The sequence below is a fragment of the Contarinia nasturtii genome, unplaced genomic scaffold (genome assembly GCF_009176525.2).
Source record: "Contarinia nasturtii isolate CC-2019 unplaced genomic scaffold, AAFC_CNas_1.1 Cnas_scaffold_695, whole genome shotgun sequence".
NCBI classification, from domain to species: Eukaryota; Metazoa; Arthropoda; class Insecta; order Diptera; family Cecidomyiidae; genus Contarinia; species Contarinia nasturtii.
In genome coordinates this window covers 1,447,321-1,471,756 of record NW_022198046.1, presented here as the reverse complement: position 1 = coordinate 1,471,756, position 24,436 = coordinate 1,447,321, and the positions used below count along the sequence as shown (strand labels likewise).

The 24,436-nt window shown below is 32.9% G+C and overlaps 6 protein-coding genes and 1 pseudogene across 9 annotated transcripts; 3 read left to right on the top strand and 4 right to left on the bottom strand.

Annotated features, from left to right (window-relative positions):
- Positions 1 to 217: 217 nt before the first annotated feature.
- On the bottom strand, positions 218 to 1,252 carry LOC116341126 (protein cornichon homolog 4). Its single transcript, XM_031768004.1, has 3 exons — positions 1,068 to 1,252; positions 649 to 971; positions 218 to 573 (listed from the first exon to the last, which is right to left on the bottom strand). Exons 1-3 carry the CDS (start codon positions 1,140 to 1,142, stop codon positions 501 to 503), a joined length of 471 nt encoding a protein of 156 aa, XP_031623864.1. The 5' UTR covers positions 1,143 to 1,252; the 3' UTR covers positions 218 to 500.
- Positions 1,253 to 1,453: 201 nt separating this feature from the next.
- Positions 1,454 to 14,614, bottom strand: LOC116340502 (calcium uptake protein 1 homolog, mitochondrial-like). Of its 3 annotated transcripts, none has more exons than XM_031767037.1 (11): positions 14,463 to 14,613; positions 14,104 to 14,386; positions 13,861 to 14,020; positions 12,246 to 12,408; positions 11,993 to 12,030; positions 9,735 to 9,849; positions 2,755 to 2,785; positions 2,407 to 2,536; positions 2,295 to 2,307; positions 1,814 to 2,235; positions 1,454 to 1,729 (listed from the first exon to the last, which is right to left on the bottom strand). In XM_031767037.1, the coding sequence occupies exons 2-11, from the start codon at positions 14,361 to 14,363 to the stop codon at positions 1,550 to 1,552; spliced, it is 1,512 nt and encodes a 503-aa protein (XP_031622897.1). In that variant the 5' UTR covers positions 14,364 to 14,386; positions 14,463 to 14,613; the 3' UTR covers positions 1,454 to 1,549. The 3 variants fall into 3 exon arrangements, with proteins under 3 accessions (XP_031622897.1, XP_031622899.1, XP_031622898.1); XM_031767039.1 differs by lacking the exon at positions 12,246 to 12,408 and adding an exon at positions 13,537 to 13,696 and having other exon boundaries at positions 1,455 to 1,729; positions 14,463 to 14,612; XM_031767038.1 differs by having other exon boundaries at positions 1,550 to 1,729; positions 14,104 to 14,382; positions 14,463 to 14,614.
- Positions 3,790 to 9,628, top strand: LOC116340504 (carbohydrate sulfotransferase 11). 2 transcript variants are annotated; one of them, XM_031767041.1, is made up of 6 exons: positions 3,790 to 4,090; positions 6,069 to 6,483; positions 6,805 to 7,174; positions 7,307 to 7,557; positions 7,674 to 7,957; positions 8,062 to 9,628. In XM_031767041.1, the coding sequence occupies exons 2-6, from the start codon at positions 6,277 to 6,279 to the stop codon at positions 8,246 to 8,248; spliced, it is 1,299 nt and encodes a 432-aa protein (XP_031622901.1). In that variant the 5' UTR covers positions 3,790 to 4,090; positions 6,069 to 6,276; the 3' UTR covers positions 8,249 to 9,628. The 2 variants fall into 2 exon arrangements, with proteins under 2 accessions (XP_031622901.1, XP_031622900.1); XM_031767040.1 differs by having other exon boundaries at positions 6,066 to 6,483.
- Positions 14,615 to 15,229: 615 nt separating the features above from the next.
- LOC116340505 (vacuolar protein sorting-associated protein 29) lies at positions 15,230 to 16,507 on the top strand. The gene is made up of 4 exons (XM_031767043.1): positions 15,230 to 15,484; positions 15,622 to 15,813; positions 15,894 to 15,976; positions 16,039 to 16,507. The coding sequence occupies exons 1-4, from the start codon at positions 15,482 to 15,484 to the stop codon at positions 16,307 to 16,309; spliced, it is 549 nt and encodes a 182-aa protein (XP_031622903.1). The 5' UTR covers positions 15,230 to 15,481; the 3' UTR covers positions 16,310 to 16,507.
- Positions 16,508 to 18,566: 2,059 nt separating this feature from the next.
- On the bottom strand, positions 18,567 to 19,986 carry LOC116341031 (mitochondrial ribonuclease P protein 1 homolog). The gene is made up of 4 exons (XM_031767877.1): positions 19,763 to 19,986; positions 19,547 to 19,699; positions 19,329 to 19,483; positions 18,567 to 19,263 (listed from the first exon to the last, which is right to left on the bottom strand). The coding sequence occupies exons 1-4, from the start codon at positions 19,913 to 19,915 to the stop codon at positions 18,696 to 18,698; spliced, it is 1,029 nt and encodes a 342-aa protein (XP_031623737.1). The 5' UTR covers positions 19,916 to 19,986; the 3' UTR covers positions 18,567 to 18,695.
- A 330-nt stretch (positions 19,987 to 20,316) lies between these two features.
- Positions 20,317 to 21,966, top strand: LOC116341202 (annotated as a pseudogene).
- Positions 21,967 to 22,075: 109 nt separating this feature from the next.
- LOC116340981 (tRNA-dihydrouridine(20a/20b) synthase [NAD(P)+]-like) lies at positions 22,076 to 24,149 on the bottom strand. The gene is made up of 5 exons (XM_031767785.1): positions 24,022 to 24,149; positions 23,846 to 23,940; positions 23,660 to 23,781; positions 23,278 to 23,588; positions 22,076 to 23,214 (listed from the first exon to the last, which is right to left on the bottom strand). Exons 1-5 carry the CDS (start codon positions 24,025 to 24,027, stop codon positions 22,579 to 22,581), a joined length of 1,170 nt encoding a protein of 389 aa, XP_031623645.1. The 5' UTR covers positions 24,028 to 24,149; the 3' UTR covers positions 22,076 to 22,578.
- Between the last annotated feature and the right edge of the window lie 287 nt (positions 24,150 to 24,436).

Here is a 24,436-nt window from a genome sequence, read left to right as displayed (position 1 = left end):
GTTTAAACAATTGGTCTAATTAAATGACAAATATTTCATAACGATTTTTTTCACAAAAATCGCACATTTTCTTGTGACACAATCTAAACAACCATCAATTTTGTTTAATTTGGCTAAATTTGTTTTTGCATTAATTTTAGGAAATATCTCAATGACATTTGTTGATGCTAAATTCAATAAATATAATACATAAAATAACAAGAAAACCCAAAATCAATTTAGCTTAGTCGTTCTTGTTTGTCTTTTAATTGAATTGGCAGATAAAAAACTATAGTTTGGCACTACTTCATGTGCATTTTCTATAAACTTCGCCCCCCATGTGATATAAGGTTTTGAATTTTTTTTTTGGTTTGAAATATGTTCATGAAATGAATTCTAATATAAACTTTATGTTCCGACGAATAGTTTCAATACTTTGGTTTGAATAAATAAAATTCAGTCTAATTTGAGTATTATTGATGTTGACATAGTTCAAATAATATCTTTTGTGAATGCCAAACTTAAAATTCAGTTATTATCTCGCCATCTTCATGTCGTCTAATTGGATCCCCTTTGAGCAAAGCGTTGATTAAACTGAAAAAATACGAACAATTTTTCTATTTAAAATACTGCATTTTATCATTTGATTTAAATTATTCATTAGATTACCAGTACAAATAGACAAAGAAAAGTATTAGATAATATCCGAGATATATCATGCAGTTGCGCATATGTTTTTTGATCATGCCACGATTGTGAATTTCGGTTGGATCAAATAGGCCCATATTTCCAGATGGAAGACTATATAGTTCATACGCACTCCATCCCAACATCGGTACATTGCAAAGAAATAACCAATAGTGACCCGTGAAGAGAAAAGCCAATGTTAAAAATGCATGTGCCACTAGTTTTGGTATAATCCAAAAATTTAGCTTCGAACAGCAATGTTGAGCATTCATATAATCACATTCTAAATCGGATAAAATAATAGTCTGTTGTGTTATTTTAATGTAAGGAATGAATAATTGACGCCAAACATTCATTTTTATGATACCGATAGGCTAATATTATTCTTTTGAAAAGGATACAAAATACACCAATAAGAAGAGAAGTGCGCCTGTTTCAATGAGAGAAAATGTAAACAGCAATGGATCGGGAATCATTTTTTGAATTCAGTTTTTTGATAATTTATTTAATTATTTTAAATCGTCACTTTTTCAAGCAAATAAATACTGTAACAAAACAAATGTAAATATAGAAATATGAGAGCGAACTGTCAACCGGCATGGAGTACGTTCCCATCATGTGGAATGTTGAAGTACTAGATTTTCAGAAGTGTTATATCAGTTAAATTCAGTACGATGAATAAAAAAAGATTTAATTAAAAACGGGCAAATATTTTAACGCTATTGAATAAATCGATTTATTTAGACGTATATTTGAAATTGTAAATATGTTTGCATAAAAATTTAACAAAAAAAAAAAAAACGAGAAAAAAGGGATAACAATAGAAATTTCGCTATAGGTAAAGATGAGAATGATTTCAATGTGAGAAAAGACTGTTTTCGATTTAAATATCAAGGAGGACAGGTTTGGTATCTTTTGCGCATTTCAACATCGAATGAACGAGTTTTACGAAGCCGGTATCTTTTGGTTTTTCCAATCCTCTCAATAGTCGATTCTTCATTACAGCCACAAACTCGCGGTTCGAAAGTTGATTATCCATATTTTCGTCGAAAATCGTAAAAACCTAAAGTTGTAGAAAATAGACATTTTTAGAAAATTCTTTAACAACATGCTTTAATACAGGAAAGGAATTGATTTAAAATCGTACCACGTCCACCACATGATCGGATAATTCTACATGTGCAACAGTTTTTGCGACGTGCTTAAGTGTCTGCTGATCGATTGATGCTCCGGCAATATGATAAAAAGTAAGCGCTGTATCGACGTCATTGATATTATTCAAAAAGTGAAAGAAATCCAAATATTCCTTCAATGAAATACCAACACCGTGATCTCTAAAACGTCTTTTCACTCGTTTCATTTTCTTGGACTTTTTCTTTTCAGACAAACCAGCGTAGGCCAAAAGCAATTCGGCGAAATCACTTTCAGATATCTTATTTTCATCGTTTGGATTCTTTCGTCTAAATTCCAATGACAAAATTTCTTTTTGAATTTGTTGTTGAAATTCCAAGAATTTTTCAATCGTTAACTTCTTGTCCATCTTTTTTCCAAAGAAATATGTCGTTAAAGCTGAAAATATAAAAAAATTGATACAAATGGGTTTTGATTGGTCAAATAACCAATAATACCTGAATTGACACCCTATAAAGAAAAACATACAGAAAAATTAATGATTAATTGCATTTCAAATGTCGAAAATATGAAACTATTCTTGATCAAAACAATGATAAAATTAGTTACCTTAAAAGTATTGCCTGTATTTGAGTGATCACGGTGTCTGTTACCAATTGAAGTTTGTTTCTGAACTAAGGTTGCCACCTTGTCAAATTCCGAAGAATCAACATCACCATCGCCATTCAAGTCGAAAAGTCTACAAAAGGTAGGAAAAGAAACTAATGAGAATCGGGTTGGGGCAAACATGGAAATTATTCCGATGTTAATTCAAATTTAATGGTTTCAATGGTCAACTTATAAGTGAGTTGTTTTTTTAATGTTTGGCCCCCAAATTATATGTGTCAAGTAAATGGTGAAATCAAGTCGTCTTTCATTAATTAGCTATTCTCTATTTAATAATAATAAATATCATACCGAAATGCAATCTCGAAATGGCGCCTCGAAGCTGAAAAAAACACAAAGAAAAACAATCGAAATGAAACAATTAAATAGGAAAAAATAGAATGTTTTGTTTGATGTCGTTTGTTTCTTATCTACTTTTTCAAACAGAATGATTTATTGTGTTGTGAATTAAAGAAATGTCTTTGCTTCCAATAGGTGGAAAAGAGAAGTGCGATATTTAAATTCCCGATCAACTATTTTTCAAGCTGACATATCAATGACCATATGGTCTTTGTTTCGTGCTAGGAAGTTTTTTTTTGTATTTCCTTGGCACGGATTTCAAACCTCCAGCATGTGATTTTATATATACAAATGTACATTCTTATCTCGCTGTCTTAACTATACCAAAAATATGTGTGCATGTGTATGAAAGAGAAAAAGAATATAGTAAACAAAGATAAACTGTTATACAATTTATACACCCTCGACAGTTTGTTCGGCCACATGTTAATCACGTTTTCCCAAAATGAAAATAATGGATGTGCGCAAGACTGCATCGATTCGCCAATTCTTCTTTTTTTGTTTGTTAAACAAAAGGAAAAGCAAGATATTTTGTATTTGTTATTGTTGCTCTGCTTTCTTTTGTGCCACGTTATCCATTTTCGGGAGGGTACCTTCCTCATGTACCGAGCGCACAGAATAGACGATTGTTGTGAAAATTTCGCTTGAAAGCAACAGCAAAAATTGCCCCTCAATGCGAAGCGACTAAGTGGCGTCAATATGAGCACATAAACATATACACCGAAATCTGCTCCATTCGAGTGGGAATATTGATGCGGTTTACGTAAGTATGTGTTATCGCACAAGTCTCGCAAATCCCATACATCAGATGGTGGAACAGCTTTTCCACATTCACGCACACGTACAAACATCAACCACGTCACGGTATATATGTCTATGTGTGAGACATATAGCTTTTATCATTTTATCCTTTGGTTGATTGTGTGCGTGAATTTTGCAAAACATAAGTGCTTGGAAATTACCGTGCTAGGAATTCTCTTCATTTTCTTTCTGTTCTCAGACAGCCATCGCTGTGCAAACAGTTTGAATCGTGCATTTACATTCAGTGCGTTTTAGAATTAAAAAAAAGTAGCTCTCGACATTTCTTTCGGTTTAGTTTTGATTTTTATTTCTGAATTTTTGCAAAAAAAAAAGAAGGAAAAAGTCAAATTTGTTTTGTGATAGCCTAGTTAAAAGTGAATAAGCAATTTAAATTGAACAAAAGAGAAAATTTGAATTGGTTTCCACCACCCCGAACAAAAGACGAATTCAAATCATCGATAAACCACTGTGACGTACAAAAATACAAGTAAGTTTACTACTTTTTTATACATCACTTTGCATAGATAATAGATTGAATAGAAGTTGAGAAAAAGGAAGCCTACAATTTCCTGCGCCAACGGCATAAATTGATAAGACGAGAAAAAAAAATCATAAAAGAAGAACGAACAAATATGACTATAGCACCACATACATATATGGTTTTTGCCGATCGTAATAGCTACTTGTATGATGCGCGTGATTCAAACTTGGAAATTTATTCGGAAGCTTTCAATTACATTATTTCTTTATCAGATGTTTCTAGAAATGTTGGCACATACAATCGATGACTGTTGCATTTGACAATGATATGAATTTGATGATTTAAATCGTCCGTTTATTTGAAATCGACGATGGTCGACACATAAAAAATGTGAGTGTGTGTTTTTTTTTTATTTTGAAATTCAATAGACGTAAGGCGTTCTACATAGTTCAATCTCCCCTGTTCGCATACACGCAGTAGCTGTGTGCAACGCAGTTTGCCAGGAAAAAGCTTACCATAACCATTTCCATGATGACGTCAAACAATGCCGTCATTCATGTGACTTGTGCGAATCATGCCCCCTTTTCAGAAACTGACTTTTTTCTATCACAAGAACTCTTTAATTTCATTATGTACTCAAAATAGAGTTGATGAAAAAGTAATCGAAACTAGGAACAAGTCAACCAGAGAATATTAAAAATATTAAAAAACTGAAAATGTTTAAATTAGAAAAAACAACATGCATTTTATTCATCGATCCGTCAAAATATTGGGAGTGCAAGTTGAAAAACCAGATTTAAAAAAATCTGTTTTCAATTCATACTCCCAATAGTAAAAAAACGTAAACAGTAGCAACACCCCATCGAAATTCATTATGGTTTGTACGTTTCTTTTGAAAATAGTTCTTGTTTTTATTCATTCACGTGACAAAATACAAAACAAAACTTTCTCTCTCCCTCGCTCTCTCCCACACACGCACCCGTTTATAGGCTTTCATGCCAATTTTTAAGAAGAAAAAACACACAGCTCAATCGTGTCACTAGCAGCTTACTTTTTTATTGTAATGAATTAAAACGTACACACATGATATACGGAATGAAAGCGGCTGGAATTTATCGCATTTTTCGATTTACACGATTTAATTCGAGTTTTTTTGACGCATACGTTTTGGGATAGCAACAACAACAATGCCATTAAATATTTAATCGAGTTGACTGTTAATGTAAATGCTATTGCATGCCGCATGAGGCTCTTTAATACTATGCTGCTTCGTTAGCCACACATTATTCGGATAGAAAGAATGAAAGCTGGAGAAAAATCGGAATCGGAATCGAAAAACAACAGCGTTTCACTTTCACAATCAACTTTACGTTGGCATGTTAAATAACTATAAAAGACCACATTATTGTGTTTGTCCGATATATTGGGTTGAAATGTATGTAATTTATCAAATGCAAAAAGAATGATGAAAATAAAATGTGGAGGAAAACCACCGAATTATGTATGTGGAGAAAAGAATTAAAGTATGAAAAATCGAAAATCGAAGGCAAACAAAAGAATGCTCTCATAAATTATTAGTTACAGGTGTTCTTTGTTGTTCATGTGCCAAATATTCTTAGCTCTTCTCTTCGCCAACATTTTCGCCGTTGTAATTTTCTTATGTGTGAATTGGCGGCTTTACTTTGTGAATTAAATAGGCCAAATAGCAAGTGCTCCGCAGAGAATAAAGTTTGCCCGAAACTTCACTGGGTAAACTGCAAACTATTTCAAATTTCACGATACTGAGAAAATCGATTTTTAAACGTCTAATTAATTTAAGCTTACAGCAAATTAATGGGAAGCACATTGAACTCAAAGTGTGCAGCACGCGATTGAAAATATCTTTAAATGGATTTTGCGATAATTTGTATAAAAATATTTTCATTTTTAAATAGAAGGGGTGCACTTTTTTTATCTATCACCTTTTTTTTCTTTCGTTCAGTAGAATCGATTCGAAAATAGTAGCGGAAAATTGATATGGAAAGAAATGCACTCTAAAAATACGATAAATATTATTGGTTGGCGTTGAAGAACAACACGGAAACTGCATTAAAATAATGAATAATCTCAATGATTATTGGACTGTAGGCAGCAATATTTCAAATGAACGTTGAGTAAAACGAAAACAGCACGTGCAATACAACAAATCCAAAATGTTGGTATCGATACAATGTACGAAGAAGCGGCTACATTTTTGCTTGAAAATTTTGCTCATTGTGTCAATCATTGGAATTTATTTTATTGTTTTACTGCGAGAATCGTTTGCCGCATGGGAATCATCGTCTTTGTCAACGGTACCAATGACATCCGCCGCTGTTAAAAATAGCATCAATGGGAACGGAAACTATTTGGGCGATGAGGTAAATTATTGTAATTCTAAGTACTAGTATCAAGATCGAAGATGTCAACAACAACACCATATGTGAATAGTGTGAACGACAAATAGTAGTACTCGCAAACTGTGCAAGGTTTTGTTTCATATGAAATTGTAGTGCAATTATTTTCCATTTGAATATGTTCAAATTGACATCAATGGGAAAAGCATAAACAAATACGCAATGCATATTAAATCCCATTTGAATAATTTACAGTCGTTTCGGCATCGCTTTATGAACGAGTAAACATTTTCAGTTTGAATTTCGTTTGTTTTTTTTTTAACTTTTCATTTGTGTCCACTGTAGAAGCACTACACCATGAATCGTTTGCAATACAAACGATATAACCATCATAAATTTGGTCAAACAGGAGTATCAAATAAATCAATAATCAGTGCAATGGGCAAAGCAGCAACGCAAAATTTACCATCCATACCCAGTACGACTGTCAATCCAATTTATGAATATTCGGAGGAAAAAGTCGCTGTTGCCGAAGCGGATTTTACGACAAGACGCGACCACTTATGGAAAATGTGTACCAAATACAATATGATCGACCAATATCCGCCAAATGCATGGGAATTTTTCATTTCAATGGGCCACGGCTCGGGCATAGCATGGTGTAATATATTTAAAGCGGCAAGCTCAACGTGGATGTACTACTTTAATATTTTAGGCAAGTTATTATAGCTGTTGATGCACACGGCTCATTCATTTGTAATTTGAAATATTTGATTCATATTGGGCGAATTGGTGGCGCGTGTTGCATTTTTAAATTTGATTTACTTTGTTAATTTTTTATTTGCAGGCGGGTATGATGTGCAATTTTTGCAACGAACGAAAGCATCACCACTCGAATTGGCACGAAAACGCTTTCCACGACCATCAGCCACCGAACTTAACGAAGCACTTTCTAGCTCATTGTCATTTCTTATAGTGCGCGAACCATTTGAACGACTGTTATCCGGTTATCGTAATAAATTGGAAAGTCGTCGTAACAAATACTACAAATTATTGGGAGATCAAATCATTAAAGATTTTCGCAAAGGAAATAAACGGGTTAGTTACTGTCATTTGCTTTTACACGCTATTGCAGATCTGCTCTTTATTTTCATGTTCAGTATTTATTGACGGAAATTACATACAATTTATTTCCATTTTTATTTTGGACATAGAAACCGCCCGGACCAACATTCACCGAATTTATTCTATTTTTAATCGATAACTATAAGAAAGGTCAACGGTTCGATGAACACTTTTCGCCGTACTATTCATTTTGTACGCCATGCACTATTAATTATACCTTAATTGCCAAAGTGGAGACGCTCCAACGTGATACGGAATACATTATTCGTCAAAGTGGCCTAGAGACACTACTTCTGAATAAAATGCCATTTGGCAAAAAAATTCGCTCAATTTCCAACGAATCTACGCATCAAACGGCTAAACTTATTAACAAGTACGTTTAAATTCATCACAATTCTATTGATCAATAGAATAATGAGGTTAATACCCTAATTTTCATCAACATCTATTTCACTTTTATCAATTTCTCTGAACAAGGTATTTTTCGAAGCTTGACGACGTTATGTTAAGGGACTTATTAAAAATATACGGGCCGGATTTCGATTTGTTCGGATACAACAGTACAAAGTATTTTGATATAGTTAAATCGAGTAAACCACCAATAACACCAAATGTAACAACTATAGCGACAGCAATATCACCACCGTGTAGTAAACTGAAATAATAAAAAAAAATACCAAACGGCCAACTAAACGAAACAAAATTTAAAAAGAAAAACATGAAATCGAAGGCTTACTACATAGGATCGTCTGCAATGGACCTTTATACTGCAAAACTATTTATAAATTATAGATTTGTGAACTTAGAATGTATTTTTCTACAAGCCAAAAAAAAACACGAATCATCTACGAAAATACCATTGTTTCGGCTCTTTCTATATATATATTTAAGATTTAAGGCCATATTTGTTCAATTCATTCATGAAAGTTGCATTAAAAATTAATCTAACTTATACTATAGTATTGAATGAATTAGCCATTGGCAGAAAAACTTGATTTTTTCTCTTGATTCGCTCGTTTTCCTGACTCATGAATGTATTGACTCATTGATATAACTTTATATATACATTAACATACATATATACATCTATTTAAAACTGAAACGTTAGAGTAAACCATATTTTTCACAAAATAATTAGATACAAGTGCACGAAATATATATATATCTTTATTCTATGTATATTGATAAACAGGAGAATCTGTAGATGATAGATTCTATTTCATAAATACAAAGAAAAATCTATACAAACAAAACTATTACCAAAGAGAGAAGCTGGAATTCACATTTGTGAATCAAATTTCAGAGGCATGATTTTTTTTAGTAAGTGATGTAGTTAGAAGTTCATAAATGTTTTGATTAACTAACAAAAAAAAAGAAAAAAAAAAACTTGTGATTCATGTAAATTTAAATACGTTTGTGGGAGAGTTAACATACAAAATTTAATGATCTACTAGATGATGAAAACTTGATCGATTTTGGTTTAAGCGCGATAGCAGCAGTTATTTTGAATTCATTCACTTATTGGTAACCAAGGGAAAACACTATCATCTATATGCTCCAAAATGTTTTTAACGATTTAATTTCGTTTTGAGAACAACGCATTCGAAAACTACCAACCGAGTGAAATGGAAGGAATAAGCACAAGAAAAGACAATCGAAACCGAAAATCATGATGGATGAAGAAACTGAATAACGCTTTTGAATATTTCATGAATTACTTTGGCTCTGGTCCAAATGCAATTGCGAACGCGATATCTTGCAAATAAGTTCGCCTTTGGAATTTTGATATTTACTTGAGAAATTTATAGATATACATATATATTTTATTGCGATCGATGCAAAGTGAAGGGAAAAAAACCAACAACCATGATTTTATGATTGTATTTGTTTGTCGGTGATTTAAATGTGAGAGACTTCATGACATGTATATATACGAAATTGTTTTTGCTTTTTTCCTCTTTTTCTGCTTTTTGGCCGATCTAATTAAAGTTAATCAACTGAAAAGTTTATCTCGTGAAAATTGTGTCATCTATTCTTGGAGTTGATATGTATTTTTTTTTTTCAATTTGTAATCTCTTATAAACAGACTGATCAATAAAATTAAACAAAACTGATGAAAAAAAAGCTTTTATTCATTTTGTGTTACTTACTGCTTAAAACTGTGAGAAGAAAAATATAATCCGAAAACGAAATGAGTCCATATGAGCCCAATTTGTAGAATATACTGTCCTTCTCTAATGATAGCTCGAGTCGTTGCGTCACGGTCTAAATCAAGAAGAAATAAATCGAATACATTTCAATGGAATTGCATTAATGCTTTTAAATCTACACAAATGGATACAATAAAGATCCTTCGAACCACAAAGCATTCTCATTAGATAGAAAAGTGAACAGATAGAATATAAAAACCGGAACATTCGAAAATCAATAAAAGAGTTTTATAGAGACAGAGATATAGAGAGAGCTAGAAAATGTAAAAAAAGAGAGCATGTAAATAAGAGAAATTTTTAAGTAGAAATTTACTCGTGAGACAACATAAAAAAAAACTTTATTATACAACGAACGTTTATAGTTTCCAGTGGTTTTGAAATTTGAAAATTATGTGGCGTAACAAAATCGTGTCCTGCAAACACTTCTTACAATTCCCATTAACATAAACCAATTCAAACAAAAAGGGAAACAAACGGGAAAATCATTTCAATTTTTTTTAAATACAAAGGACAAAACAATGTGTTAAACAGGATTTTCATGCCATAACATTACGTTCAGTGTGCTTTGAAATATAATAAGTAGCAAAGGAGATTAAATGAGGAGAGGGCGTGTGGAGCAGCAAAGAAAATGATGCTAACGGGTGAGAAAAGATGGTTTAATTTGACACATCCGTTTCTGTTGTTGCATCCAATTAAAATGTATTGTGCTATTTATATACAAAATCATTCTCTCTATATGGAATCAGGTACGGTGTGAGCGCGAGTTAATGTGCAGATTGAATGGCAGATTCAACTACTTTTATTCATTTCGGTATACGCTTATATATACTATCATCACTAGAAGTATGTGTGTTTTTTTATTTCTAAAGTGTAAAGCGCAAAACTGTGCATGTGGAACATCATTTGCAATGCAAACGAGATGGATAATGAAAAACAAAAATGAATAATAATGACTCGGGGTGTAACTAAGTGCGTTAAATTTTCTTGTTATGCAAACTAATGACAAACACTTTGCTATTTTGTGAGTGTGTTCGTAAATCCTTTGCTCGGCTTTAATAAACGAGTTCACAGTACAATGTAATAAAGAAAAAATACGTATACATATAGCGGGTCTAAAACAAAAATGGTATTTCTCTATTTGCATTTCGCTAATTGCAAAGAAGATGAATAAGTAAATCGGATGACTTTTCTATTCAAGATTTTTTGCATTTTATGTAACTCATTGAAAGCCATAGGCACTACAAGTTTTTCATTGAAGTGTATGCATATGGATATGAATGTGTTTGTGTATTTTCTGGATGTCTTTGTTTGAATATCAAAGGGAACAAAGAAAACGTCGCCATAAATTGCACAAATGGAAATGTCAACTTGGCAAAATTTATGTGAATTTTGTGCCCTAATCTTTGTTTGGTATCACGATACAGCTACATTTCCGGCAGAACTTCATTGTAGTTACTTGTGTTATTCTGGGCTGGCATTTTCTTTGTTTCACTTTTTTTGCACATTTTCATTTGCACATTAGAAATACTACAAACTATGCTTGTGCTTGAGAACTGAGAGAAAGTGTTTGAGTGTTTGTTTGTGTTTTTTTTTTTTTGAATTTGTTAAAAGTTTCTATTCATTCCAAATGGGCTAATTTTACAAGCTTAACGAAAAAAAAACTTCTAGAAAAAAAAAGTATAATGCTTTGAAGTACCTCTTCCTTCGGGATTTCATATTTTTAGAATTTTTTTATTGATTTGGGTTTTATATTTGTGTAATTTTTGTTTCGTTCGAATTTGTAATAAAATTGTGCGTTCAGAAAAGAAAATAGAAAAAAATGTAAACGTGATTAATGCTGTTCATTCAAAATTCAAAATTCAAAAATGAAAATATTTTGCGTTTTTTTTTTGAAAAATATTGCTGACACTCCGAAAATCCAGTGCTATACACTAGAGAATGTCATTGTTTGATTTCCAGAATAAAAAAATATCTGTTCCATAGAATTTTTAAATTATTTCAGATTGATTGGAGTTCAAGTATTGAAAAAATGGACTCATATACAATGATGAAGACTCAAGGCAACAAGAAGAAGTAGAAGGCTCAAGTGATACGAAAAGAATTTCCACGTGAAAAAAGAAATTGACTTTAGCTTATTATTTATATTTCTGATGTCCAACTAAAGTTAATTTAATATATTCAAAAAAAAAAATCTTTACCTTTGGGTCGTATTTCCGGTATTGATCTAGTCCCAATCCTTCGATGAAAAAGAAAATAAAAAAAAAATATTAATTTAAATTCAAAATTACACTTACAAAAATATTATCTCAACAAACTATAACATAGCATAAATCTAGTTAAAAATTAGTGAAATTGTTATCAACAAATGAATGAGTTAGTTATTATTAAATGCATGCAATAGCTAGAACCGTTTGAATCGGTTTGAATATTTCATTTTTTTTAAATAAATACCATCCGGTTGTTTCATTCCAGGTGTCATACTTGTAAGAAAATCGACTGGCGTCATAAATACTTCATTTTCACCGTGCGGTTGCGGCACTTGAATCGTAGCAAAATATCGAAAAACTTTGTCGGGTGTTGAAAAGTGTCGGATACGATTCTCATATTCAATTATCTATTTGAAAAAACATATAAGCCAAGTAGACGCAAGCTACCGATTTAGTAACCATGATCAAAATGATAAATTCAAAATTGAATTGGGGCGCCTTGAATTGACTAATCAAGAGTAGGTTAATACCATCAAATGTGAGCCATCGTTCGAAGTGAGTCGCTACCATATTTTTTTATTTGGTCAAATGCTTACCGCTACCGTTTCTACTCCATATTTTTAGTAGAACTCCGAAGCGAATCGATGCATGTTTAGTATCTCTACCAGTAAAGTGAACCGTTATGACATTTCTCATAAAAACCGATCTTGAATTGTTTTCACTTTGTGTTGAACGAAACGGAGCAAGCGGATCGTTCCGAAAATGGTTTGTATGGCGACGCTTGAGTACGTGAATAGCGATGCTTTGAATTTAAGAGTATACAACGTTGCTTCTATGCACATTGTGATTTGCGCATCTCAGTGCAAACCATCTTCGAAACTTTCCGCTTGCTCCGGTTCGTTCAGTAAATGAAACCAATGAAATGGTTTGGTTTCGGTTCACTTGAAATGTCAAAATAACACTTTTTCTTTGATTTTACATTTGACAATTTCTTAAACAATTTTTCAAGGTAAATTCATGTCCGAAGTCAATTTTGGTAAAAATTCCAGAACAATGAAAAAATGACTTCTTTCCATTTGAAAATTTTATGACCAAAAAATAAAACATCGGCTCACATTTGACGGTCTTACCCAACACAATATAGTTTTAGCGAATATTTTTGTTATTATTATTGTATTATTACGAGCAAGGTTAGCCAATTAGGTATGTGTAAAATGTTTAATGAACAAACGAATGATAGAATAGGATATGATTGAATTGATAAACAAAAGTATTTTTTTTAAAGAGAATGCAAAAAATAAAATAAAAACAAATTAAAACGACAGATATAGAAATCCTTAGCCAATAGCCAAAATGAAGTGAGATGCAAACCCCGTTAAATGTTAAATGGCCCTAATTTTATCATTAAGTCAATTAAATCAATTGTTTCTTCTTAAATCGACCGAAAGCTCTAATTAATACCGCATCCAAATGAGAATGAATTTCAATAGATCTTATATTACACGTAGACCGTTTGATTAGTAAATGGTAAATACCGTCGGGTTGTTTCATATTCGGAGTAATTGCACGCAAAAAATCATCGGGTGTCATATACACTTCTGTCGCGTTGGCACTTATAATTCGAACGGTTGAAAAATACCGGAAAATTTTGTCTGGGGTAGAAAATGCTCGCATACGATTTTCATACTCAATAATCTTGTGATCATATCAAAATGTCATGGGTAATTTGGTTTTACACATAAAGGAAAATGGAACAAAAGTAAATGGAACATTAAAAAAAATAAACGAAAAAAAAAACTTAAGAGAATGAATATGACCGTTTGCCGTAAATTTTTCAAGTCGTCATAAATATTTATTACCTTTCGGTCTCGAAAGCCGACTTTTTCACGTTTTTGTTTCTTTCTCACTTGTTGATCGTCGCTTAAACCTTCATCGTCGGTTGTGTCTTCGTCAACTGATGAATATTTTGGCTCAGCTCCAGCATCTGCGTTGACAACGGGAGCTATATACTCATCGAACCTGGTTAAAAATCAATATTACTTACACATACATACTTGCTTGATTTTCATTGAAAATATTGCTTTTTCGTAGATTTTTCTTACCATTTCCAATTATAAAGAGCAACAGAAACACACCCAATCGAAATTAGTTGAAATACGTTCAATCCCAATGGAAATGTTCGTTTGTGATTCTCATGCCAGTCATTTTGATTGAAATAGTTTCGTCGTATGTCACATGAATCACGGCCACAAATCGGTACAACACTCAAAATTCGACGGCATTTATTTATTTGGGCTGATTGACGTTGTATTGTGGTTAAATTACCACTAACCAATTGGCCAAATCGGATCACAGACGACATACTATCGCATCAACTCTATCTTTCTGAGACAACAACAAATTTTAGCAAAATACAGGCAATTGAATCGTTTCAAATGTTTCTTCTTTTGAAGTTACTTACAATTTTGTTTTAAATCGAAAGCCACTTAAAAAACACAAAATTTACAATTTTTCATGAGTTAATTCATAACAAAAACCATTTTTCTAAGCACCTTTTATGAAACTTATGTCTTGACGTTTTTCTCTATTAAAAATCAGAGTTTATAAATATAACAGCTGAGATCTGTCAAATCTAATGGTTTTTTTCCAACAACATTGACAGCTGTTCAAAAAGAGTACTGTTTCTTAACCTGAAGTAAATTCAAAACGTTTTAATCGATTTTCACTTTATTTTCCATAGTTTCTACAATAAAGAAAAATAATTTAATTCGTTTTTATTTCTAAAATGATGCTTTGTACACTCTTTCATCGTCCGGTTTTCCTTTATCATCTCCTTCCTCGTATATGTCACTCACCTCACTGAAATAGAAAATAACAACAAAAAAAAATGTCGACTTAAGAAAGATCGTTATTATCGATGCTGATTTGTGTCTAGAGACAGATATTCCTCACATATATACTTACTGAAACCATCTAAGCGTGCTTGCAAATATTGTTAGTGTTAAAAATCCAGTCCAGACAACTTTGAGCTTTGACTCTTCTTGGCGTGCATGACCAAAATTTTTGTAATATCTCACTGTTTGCACATTTGTTGGTTCATAACGATGGTATTGAATTGGTTTTCGTGGAAAATTTCTTAGCAATGAATAAACTACGAACCGCATTCTTTTTATTTGTACAGTTCAATCGACAATGCTAAAATTTATAATTCCAAAAGAAAAACAATGACACATAACCTCTATGTCCGTCAAATGTCAAAAAACAAAAATGGTTGTTTGTGTTCTAGTACGACTAACCGAACGAAGCAATTATGTGTCATAGTAAATGTCAAAACGTCGTCTATATCACTTTAAATACACCCCAGAAAATATAATACATTTATTGTTTACAGGAATAAATTTACATTGCACAGTATCTCGAACGCGTTAAAATCGTTTTGATTTTATTGTCTTTTAATTCCGGATCTGTTTGTTGCTAAAAATGGTTTGTATTTGATGAACGTAAATTAGATTTACATATGTAGTCAATTCTTCTTTGTGTTTATGATAAATGTTATCGGATTTTTTCTAGTGAATGGGAAGTTACTAATTCAGATGCTCTATGTTGTTTTCTTTTTGCAGTTGGTTTTAGTTCTTGGTGATTTACACATTCCACATCGCTGCAGTAGTTTGCCAGCAAAATTCAAGAAATTGTTGGTTCCCGGTCGAATTCAACATATTTTATGCACTGGGAATTTGTGCACAAAGGAATCCTACGATTACCTGAAAACACTCGCCAATGATGTGCACATCGTTCGTGGTGATTTTGATGAGGTATGATATGCGTTGTGTTTTTAGAAGAAACGATATTATATATAGGCTGGGATTTTAATCACTTTCAATTATTTTTACAGAATTTGAGTTATCCAGAGCAGAAGGTCGTCACTGTTGGTCAATTTCGTATTGGATTAACGCATGGCCATCAAGTGGTTCCGTGGTAAAATTGATTCATTTCAAATTTATTCAATTTGAACATTAATCGAAAGTTTCATATTTCAGGGCCGACCCCGAAGCTCTAGCTCTGGTGCAGCGTCAACTCGATGTTGATATCCTAATTTCGGGTCATACACATAAATTCGAAGCATATGAACATGAAAATAAATTCTATATCAATCCTGGTTCAGCAACTGGTGCTTATAATGCGTTGGAAACATTTATCACACCATCGTTTGTGCTAATGGACATTCAAAGTACCATCGTCGTAACTTATGTGTATCAATTAATCGGTGATGAAGTTAAGGTCGAAAGAATAGAATACAAAAAGAACTGAGCATTAAATTGACATTTATGAAAATGAGCATAAAGGCCATCAATTGCATTGGAACAGATGTTATGCTACGGTTTTCAAATTAAATTCATTGAATGAATTGAACATTGTAAACATGCTTTCTGAATTAAACACATTTTATTTGTATTGATATATAAATCGACTCTCAATAAACAAATATATACAATAATTTTAAAACAATTTTTTGTTTGATATTCGATTTTATCGTGTCAATAAACGATACATATTTTTTTACAGCGGAAAAGACATTTTTGCTGGATTTTAAAATTTTTCCAATTTCGTAAATGCATTCGATGACGTATTTTAAACAAAAGTGTCTCAAGTACGTTTTTACTTTTCCAAACACGCTTTTATGTAAGGGGAAAGTATTGCAATGGGTCAAAATTTACAACATCTCAAAAATATGTTTTCTGAACGTTTCTGAGGTCAGAGAACCTGAATCAGGCCGATTTGAGCATGGTCGTTATACCGCCGTACGCAAAATTTGTCCATCGATTTTCTCAACCCCCAGAAAAGCTATTTAAAATCTGACTGTACAGGATGATCGGGGGTCGCGAGCTAGGGGACATTCGTAGCAATTCTAGTAAGCTAGTTTTATTTACGTATTCGCTAATCGCTTACTAGTATTACTAGTGAGTACACTAGTGCTGCTAGTAGCTGCTAGTTTTTCTAGTGTTTTGAAATTACCTAGACGATAGAATGATACATAAAAGAAACAACAGTAATGCTTAAGTCGCTTGTAAACGAACCAAGTGAATAGCGGAGACGCACGATAACGAAATGAGTGTATTGCGGCAACGGATAACAACGTTCGTTGTCGCTATTCACTCACTTCGTTTTCGTGCGTCTCCGCTATTCACTTGGTTCGTTTGCAAGCGACTTACGCATGCTACAATATATTTTACATGCCTCAATTCATTTGCTTTGGACTATAATACGCTAGTGCTTGCTAGTCGCTGCTAGTTGCTGCTAGTTTTACTAGTTTTTCTAGTATGAATGTCCCCTAGGTCGCGAGGAATATAAATCATGTCTGATGTGATACTTATGAAAAAGAGTCCATTTTCGTCCAAAAGTCATACTTTATGTAGACTTAAACACTCAAAAATATGTATTGGGGGTCTTTTGGCACGAGAAAACCGAATCTGATGTTAGTTTTGAGATACAATCAATTTTTGATACAGTTTCTTTGATTTCACCCATGGCAAAATTAACGTCAGAAATATTTTTTTTATAGTGTTTTGTTAGAAAATAGAATACTTTCAAATGTCGTACAAGTGGGTTCATCATGAAAGTGTGAAAAATCTCTTGCTAGTACTTCTGCTATTAATTTAAAGAATATTTCGATGCTAACGTTTGAACATATAATAAATGTATAAAAAACTACGTACACACTCAAACATACATGATTCAGCCAGTCTTTGGCGGTGAATAAATATTATTATTATTATTATATTTTTGGTCTTCCTTACGCCGCTTGAAAGGCTTGAAAAATCGAACAAATATTATTTTGAACTAGCTTAATAACATACGCATCTACCACCGTGCGGAAAAGTTCGTCTTACTCCCGTAAGACTCTTTATTTATGTCGTATTTTCGAGATCTGGATGGACAATCTCGATACCATAAACTCTTTTTGACCACTCTAACAAAGAAAAATGCGAATGGACTACCGCGGTGAAAAATGTGTTTCACTGCAGTAAGATCCATTATTACTTTTAAGCACATGCACTGATTGCAGTAAAGTATTGTAACCAGCCCAAAATTTTGAAATCGCTAAAGATTGTTTTTCTAAGCGTTTTGGGTCTAGATAATCCTAGAGATAATCACAGAGCAACGGTTTTTTGGTCATGTTAATATGGGGATGAAAATGATCGACGAAAATCGCGACTACACTCAAACTTATAAGATCAGTAAACATAAAATCTTATGTGTATTGTTTACTTATGAGTTTAAGGTCATTGACGTTCAAATGACAATTTTTAAATATGACCATGATGAAAAACACTAGACAATACACATAAGAAATGATGTTTACTGATCTTATAAGTTTGAGTTGAAATTAAGCATTTCCTCTGATATATGTACCTATCATCACTTTGTTTTTATTCGTTTAATTTCAAAATATTCTTCTATCATACAAATTCGTAATTAACACCAATATATCTAGTGAACATAAATTGTTAATGTTTTGTTCAAATCATCGCGCTATTATTGTGCATCAACAAAATCAAAATCCCCATTTGAATGAGTCTTAAACAATTTTTTTTATTTATGTCAAACATCTTTTCATCACAAGTCAGAGTCGATAATTTTTCAATTAATGTTTTTATAAAATTTTCGTAACTAATTCTTACTGTTGGACTACAATTTATCCAAAAGTATGTCGAGCTGGTACATGTTTTAGTGCTCTTCGCCAATCCTGTGTGCGCCTAAGCTCGAGCATAATTCGTGTCATTTGGTCGAGTGTCAATGTTTTGTGTGAATTGAATTTAATATATTTTTCTAATGGTAAACGTGCTGCACGAATTCCCAGTCGCTTCGACTTGGCCAGTGTCAATGGTTGTCGGTTTCCTTTGTCAACAATAGCTCCCAAGACATAGCAATCATCGGCATTAAATTCTTCCAGTGCGTCTGGTGCATCCGGTGATAAATAAACTAGTTTTTCAACTGGAAACACATCCGTAATGTCGTTTGTCGAAATGTTCCACGGTAATTTCTCAACTCCTGGCATAACGTTTGACAATTCATTCCATAGCTTTGAATTTGGATTCATGTTACACAAATTTAGTACGAATGGTTTACGATCAAACCGATTTTCACTGAAGGAATATTTAATTTGACGCGCCAAATCTCGAAGTTCGTAGTTGGACATTGTGTCATTGAAATCACAGTCCAAAATCAGAGCTGGTTCATTTAGTCTCATTGCACGCCACAATCTATGGAAATAATAACAATAATTGTGATAATTTTAGCAGGAATATGCCATTAATATGGGTCTCACTTGAAATTTCTCCATTTGTTCATTGTTTGTTGTGTTATTTGGAAAAATTGTGTATTATGTCCTAGGCCATATCGAATATGGTCGGTTTTCGGCTGACCAAGTTTGCCCAGTTGTTTTTTTTCATCATAGATTTTCTTTGCTATCATTCTCTTCATCTGTGAATGTGATAAAATTCAAATTAAATCAAATAGTGGAATAGTTAATGAGTTCATTCAAACCTCGTCATTCGAAGTGCCCATTTTTGATGAATGCAAATAATTGTGATACTTTTGTCGTCGATTGTTTGACTGCTCCAACATTTCTTCATAATCGGCTATGGTTAACATATTTATTGGTGGCATCTTTTTCTTTTCGGCCAGTCTTAGAGCAATCTGAAATTACTTCTCTTGTTTATACCTTCCACAAGAAAGCGACTCTATTCGTTTTGTACTTACCTCATTCTGAATTAATCTAACCCTTTTTTGTTTATCTTCTGGCAGTGATTTTATCCAATCCTCAACCGTTTGATTTGTATACGAACTTCGCAAATGCAATGACGAAATTAATTGCAATGGTCGCAAAAAGTCTTTTAATACGCTTCGGATCATTTTTTATTTCAAAGGAATAATGCTCTATCGATGATAAATGAATGAATAAATATGTTATGCACGTGTTACACTTTGACAGAATGTATTGTTCAATGACAGCTCACGTCGTTCACAGGGCAGGGTTCGATCATTCAAATGGTTATAACAGATCAATCACATATCGCTATTTTGATGTTTACTGAATTTTTGTCTTTATTTTATTACTTTTCACACTGAAATGTTATACTAAAAATTTTCGAGAAAAAATAAAAACAAAAAAGTTTTAAAATTAACAATAAAAAAAACATATTTATTTCATGAGATAAATGTTTGAATATTCGCACGCACTCGACTTCTTTAGACATTTATTTAGTTTAAAGAATGAATTTGACATTTGTTGTCCGAACCAGTTGTTGTCAAATGTTGATCATAGCCAACAAAGTTATGCCGAAGTCATTGATCAACACGGTTTTTTTTTTAAATATTTCCCAACTTTGCTAGTTATTTCACACAATTGACAAATTTAAAATGTTTAAGGTAAAAAAAAATACGATTTCCTGTAAGAAAGGGAGATTCTTTGCTTAAAATCCATTTTATTCATAAAAACTGAACTAAAATTGCATTTTGTTTGTCTAAATTTGTGTTTAGAATTTAGTAAACCATGGTTGTCACAAACAACAGAAACAGAAACAGAACCAGAAACAGAATCAAAAAATCTGTTTTCAGAAACAGAAACAGAAAATTTTCGGGGTGTGAGACAGAGAACAGAACAGAAAGCCATAAATTTTTTTTACATTGTTGCATTGTCATTGTGTAGTCTGTGTGTTTTCGATTAAAAAATGCAAAATTCCGATCAAATTGCGGCATATAATGCTGCAATTTATTTCTTCGAATCCGATTTCAGAGCATTGGTGGCTCTTCTTATTTTGCTCAAGAAAAAAGAAAGAGTCTACATAAATTGTACCGACAAAGAGCCGAAGAAGGTGCTCTCAACATTTTGATTGATCGACACTTGATGGACAATGAAAAAAAGTTCAAAGAGTATTTTCGAGTCAGCCCGATTCTTTTTTCCAAATTGTTGGATGTTTTAAAGGAAGACCTGGAAGGTGTTCCCACAAATTGGGTACAGAAACCAATCTCTTCGCATCACAAATTGTGTATAACATTGCGGTACTTGGCAACTGGGGAAACTTTCAGATCGTTGGCATTTCAATACCGAGCTCACCATTCAACAATCGGTCGAATTGTCGAGAAATGTCTTGGCTCAATCATCACTCATTTTCTCGAAAAAGCTATGCCGACACCAACAAGTGTATCGTTCAAACAAGTCATCGATGATTTCTTCATCAAATGGAATTTTCCTATTTGTTGTGGTGCAATCGATGGTAAACACGTACGAATCAAGTGTCATTCGATTGTTTTATTGGCAATCGTTGATGCGAATTATAGGTTCGTTGCTGTTGATGTTGGTTCGTACGGAAGAGAAGGCGATGCAGGTATTAAATCTGAATGTATATTAATGACTTCACATTTCTATTCAATTGAATTGTGCTTTCACAGGCATTTTTTTGAAAAGTGTTATGGCAATTTCAATATTCCATCTCCTGCCGCTATACCATCAACTGACATTGTGTTGCCAAATGTTATTCTTGGCGATGAAGCATTTACTTTGACCAAGAGCATGATGAAGCCATATCCAAGAGCGCAGTCGCTCCACGATGAAACAAAAGCGATTTACAACTATCGTCATAGCCGTGCAAGACGAACAACCGAAAATGCATTTGGTATAATGTCGTCGTATTTTCGAATTTACACCAATCCAAACAACGCCTGAAAAGATTGACAAAATTATTATGGCTTCTTGCATTCTCCACAATCTCATGCGTCAAGAAAAAATACCAAGCCCATCCGAATCGACATTCGATAATACTGACGATATTACTTTACCATCGCAAAATCTAAAAGCAATATCGAATGCAATCGGAGGACCAACAACAAAAGGAACGGCTATCCGTGAAAAATTGAAAGATTATTTCAATGGAGAAGGAGCAGTAAATTGGCAACAAAATATGATTCGTTAGTTTGAAATTTTTTTTTATTGTTTTTAAAAACTTAGAATAAAAACATGAAAATGAAAACAATGCTATGTTATTCATAAAAAAAAAAACAATGTAATCACATATTCATATCAGATGAATGTTGTTGATCAGTTTCTTGCTGTTGAATGTCTTGTTGTTGTTCGCGACTGGTGGAGCATCAGGTCTTGGCAAAGCAACGGTCACCGATTCGTTAACAATGGCTCAAAAGTGGTGTTTTGTGACTTACAAACATCAAATGGTGGGAACGTAGCGAAAGAATTGGGTGAAAATGCTCATTACATACCAGCCGAAGAAGATGTCCAACGTGTGCTATCGGAAATTTCCAAAAATTATGGCAAACTAAATGTACTAGTTAATTTTGCCGGCCGAATGAATTCCTACATGACATACAATTTTAATACAAAAAAGCCAATACGTAATGAGGATTTTATAAAAATATTGAAGGTACGTATGAATGTATTGAATTTATGTCAGAAAAATGACTTTTTTTTTTTAATGAAAAAATATTGTTGAAATCCACAGACAAATGTTGTTGGAACCTTTAATGTGTCACGATTGACCGTTGGATTAATTGGTAAACTTATATTAAATTATATCGAACATATTTGTTTGCAAAAATTCCTCTTCGTCGCTATTTTCAAGGTCCTCTTTGGCCTTTTCCAGAAAAAATTTGCCAGGTGTACTCTCAGAGCTATACTTTTCATTCTCTAGCTTAGATTCACGTATATTTATCTGATTAAGCCTGTTGCTAAACTTAGTTTCATCATAAGAACATGTGATATTTTCCGGAAGGTCAATCTTTTCAGGTCGCAGGTCAAATTCTGTATCCAAAAAGTCAAAGATGTGTTCTTTTCGTTGAAGTGAATTAAATATTGCACGTTTTCGACGTGGTATCAATTTTTCCATCATAAATGCGTAATGATGTTGAAAGTTATTGAACGCAATGTTGTGATCGGCAGCATAACAAATATCCGTCCAATGTTGAACACATTCGATTGGCGTTGTTTTGTATTTTCCAGAAAAAAGCGTTGGATTCGCTAAAATACCTCGAGCTGCCATAACACCATCACAACCAATTATTCTGTGCATTTTATCTGCGTCTTCTAGAGATTTACAGTCACCATTTGCAATCAACGGCACCGATATTGATTGCTTTACTTCGCGCAAAAATTCGTTATTTGATGGTTCGGCAATTTTTTGAGACGAGGTTCGACCATGAATCTGCAAAATAATATATGTTACTTAAACTTGGCATTGAAAAATATATTACCCATGAATACTAACCGTTAAAAAAGTGACTCCACATTTTTCCAATTGTTGGCACAAACTGATCGTTTGTGCCAATGGCTTTTGAACTCGTATCTTAACAGAAACACTAAAATCAGATGGAAAATTTCGTCGAATTGTCGATGTCAAATCTTTCACGAGCTCTGGATCTTTTAGTAGTGCACATCCTAACCCTTCTTGCATTGCCCACCTTTGAGGGCAGCCACAATTCAAATCGATTCCATCGACATATGGAAAAATCATTTCCACAGAAGACAAGTACTCGTGAATTTGATTGGCCGCAAATTGTGCTATTAATGGAGTGTCATCTGTGGTTTAAGAATTAAAATCAATTAATATACCTATTCAAAATTATGTACTGAAAAAGGTTTAAACTAACCAGAAGCAGTAGAAAATTCCACTTGTCTTGCCTTCTCCGATCTGCAGAATGAATCGGTCATTATCATTGGCGTAAAACATAAATCAGTTCCATACATTCGGACAAGTCGTCTGAATTCTAACCTATGAATAATAAATTCCTCATGAAACTGAATCGTTGAAAAACATACTGGCAAGGAACACTTACTTTGAATATCGAACCATTGGGGCACATACTTTCAAGTAGGTTCCATTGTCTTTTGCATTTTGGAATAAATACGCAATATTTGTCTTCGGTTTAACCTAGTTTGTTGAATGAAATGTACCAAATTGAATTTAAATTGTTTTGCTCTACTTTATTTTATTTTATTTTCAAACACTTACGCTCATTTTATTAAATGGAATTAAATAAACATTATTCACAAAGTTGAAACTAGACCGTAACGTGTGGATTTTGATATCGGCATATTATTTGCTTGTAAATATTGTGCTGTCACATACACGTGAATTACGTACTACGGGGAAAAAAACTACGTCAACTTGAAACTACGGAGTATATGAGTTAAATATCTGTATAGTTCAATAATTTTTTTTTTAGCAAACATCTTTCCAAAAAATTGAGAAAAATTATAATGAAATCTGAGAAGGCCGAGTCTGAACTTACCTTATCGAAATGAACTGAAATCTGTCATCAAAACTAAAGTCATTATTTTGAGGATATTTTCAATGTATTTTATTGCGAATTATTTCATTTAGGTATACTGATGCATTCTTTCATTTAGTGAACTTTTACTAAAGT

Bases quoted from the DNA above. Each gene is read 5' to 3' on its own strand.
- LOC116341126 (XM_031768004.1), bottom strand. From the start codon at position 1,142: ATGATTCCCGATCCATTGCTGTTTACATTTTCTCTCATTGAAACAGGC. The intron at 972-1,067 runs GTATCCTTTTCA...ATAACACAACAG, and splicing joins TCTTCTTATTGGTGTATTTT to ACTATTATTTTATCCGATTT. The intron at 574-648 runs GTAATCTAATGA...GTATTTTTTCAG, and splicing joins TTCTTTGTCTATTTGTACTG to TTTAATCAACGCTTTGCTCA.
- LOC116340504 (XM_031767041.1), top strand. From the start codon at position 6,277: ATGTTGGTATCGATACAATGTACGAAGAAGCGGCTACATTTTTGCTTG. The intron at 6,484-6,804 runs GTAAATTATTGT...TGTCCACTGTAG, and splicing joins GAAACTATTTGGGCGATGAG to AAGCACTACACCATGAATCG. The intron at 7,175-7,306 runs GCAAGTTATTAT...TTTTATTTGCAG, and splicing joins GTACTACTTTAATATTTTAG to GCGGGTATGATGTGCAATTT.
- LOC116340502 (XM_031767038.1), bottom strand. From the start codon at position 14,363: ATGTCGTCTGTGATCCGATTTGGCCAATTGGTTAGTGGTAATTTAACC. The intron at 12,031-12,245 runs GTATTTATTTAA...TTTTCATCGAAG, and splicing joins TGGAATGAAACAACCGGATG to GATTGGGACTAGATCAATAC. The intron at 1,730-1,813 runs GTACGATTTTAA...CTACAACTTTAG, and splicing joins CCGATCATGTGGTGGACGTG to GTTTTTACGATTTTCGACGA.
- LOC116340505 (XM_031767043.1), top strand. The intron at 15,814-15,893 runs GTATGATATGCG...TTATTTTTACAG, and splicing joins TTCGTGGTGATTTTGATGAG to AATTTGAGTTATCCAGAGCA. The intron at 15,977-16,038 runs GTAAAATTGATT...TTCATATTTCAG, and splicing joins GGCCATCAAGTGGTTCCGTG to GGCCGACCCCGAAGCTCTAG.
- LOC116341031 (XM_031767877.1), bottom strand. From the start codon at position 19,915: ATGATCCGAAGCGTATTAAAAGACTTTTTGCGACCATTGCAATTAATT. The intron at 19,700-19,762 runs GTAAGTACAAAA...AAGTAATTTCAG, and splicing joins TTAGATTAATTCAGAATGAG to ATTGCTCTAAGACTGGCCGA. The intron at 19,484-19,546 runs GTTTGAATGAAC...TCACATTCACAG, and splicing joins TGGGCACTTCGAATGACGAG to ATGAAGAGAATGATAGCAAA.
- LOC116340981 (XM_031767785.1), bottom strand. The intron at 23,589-23,659 runs GTTAGTTTAAAC...CTTAAACCACAG, and splicing joins GGAATTTTCTACTGCTTCTG to ATGACACTCCATTAATAGCA. The intron at 23,215-23,277 runs GTTAGTATTCAT...ATTATTTTGCAG, and splicing joins GTGGAGTCACTTTTTTAACG to ATTCATGGTCGAACCTCGTC.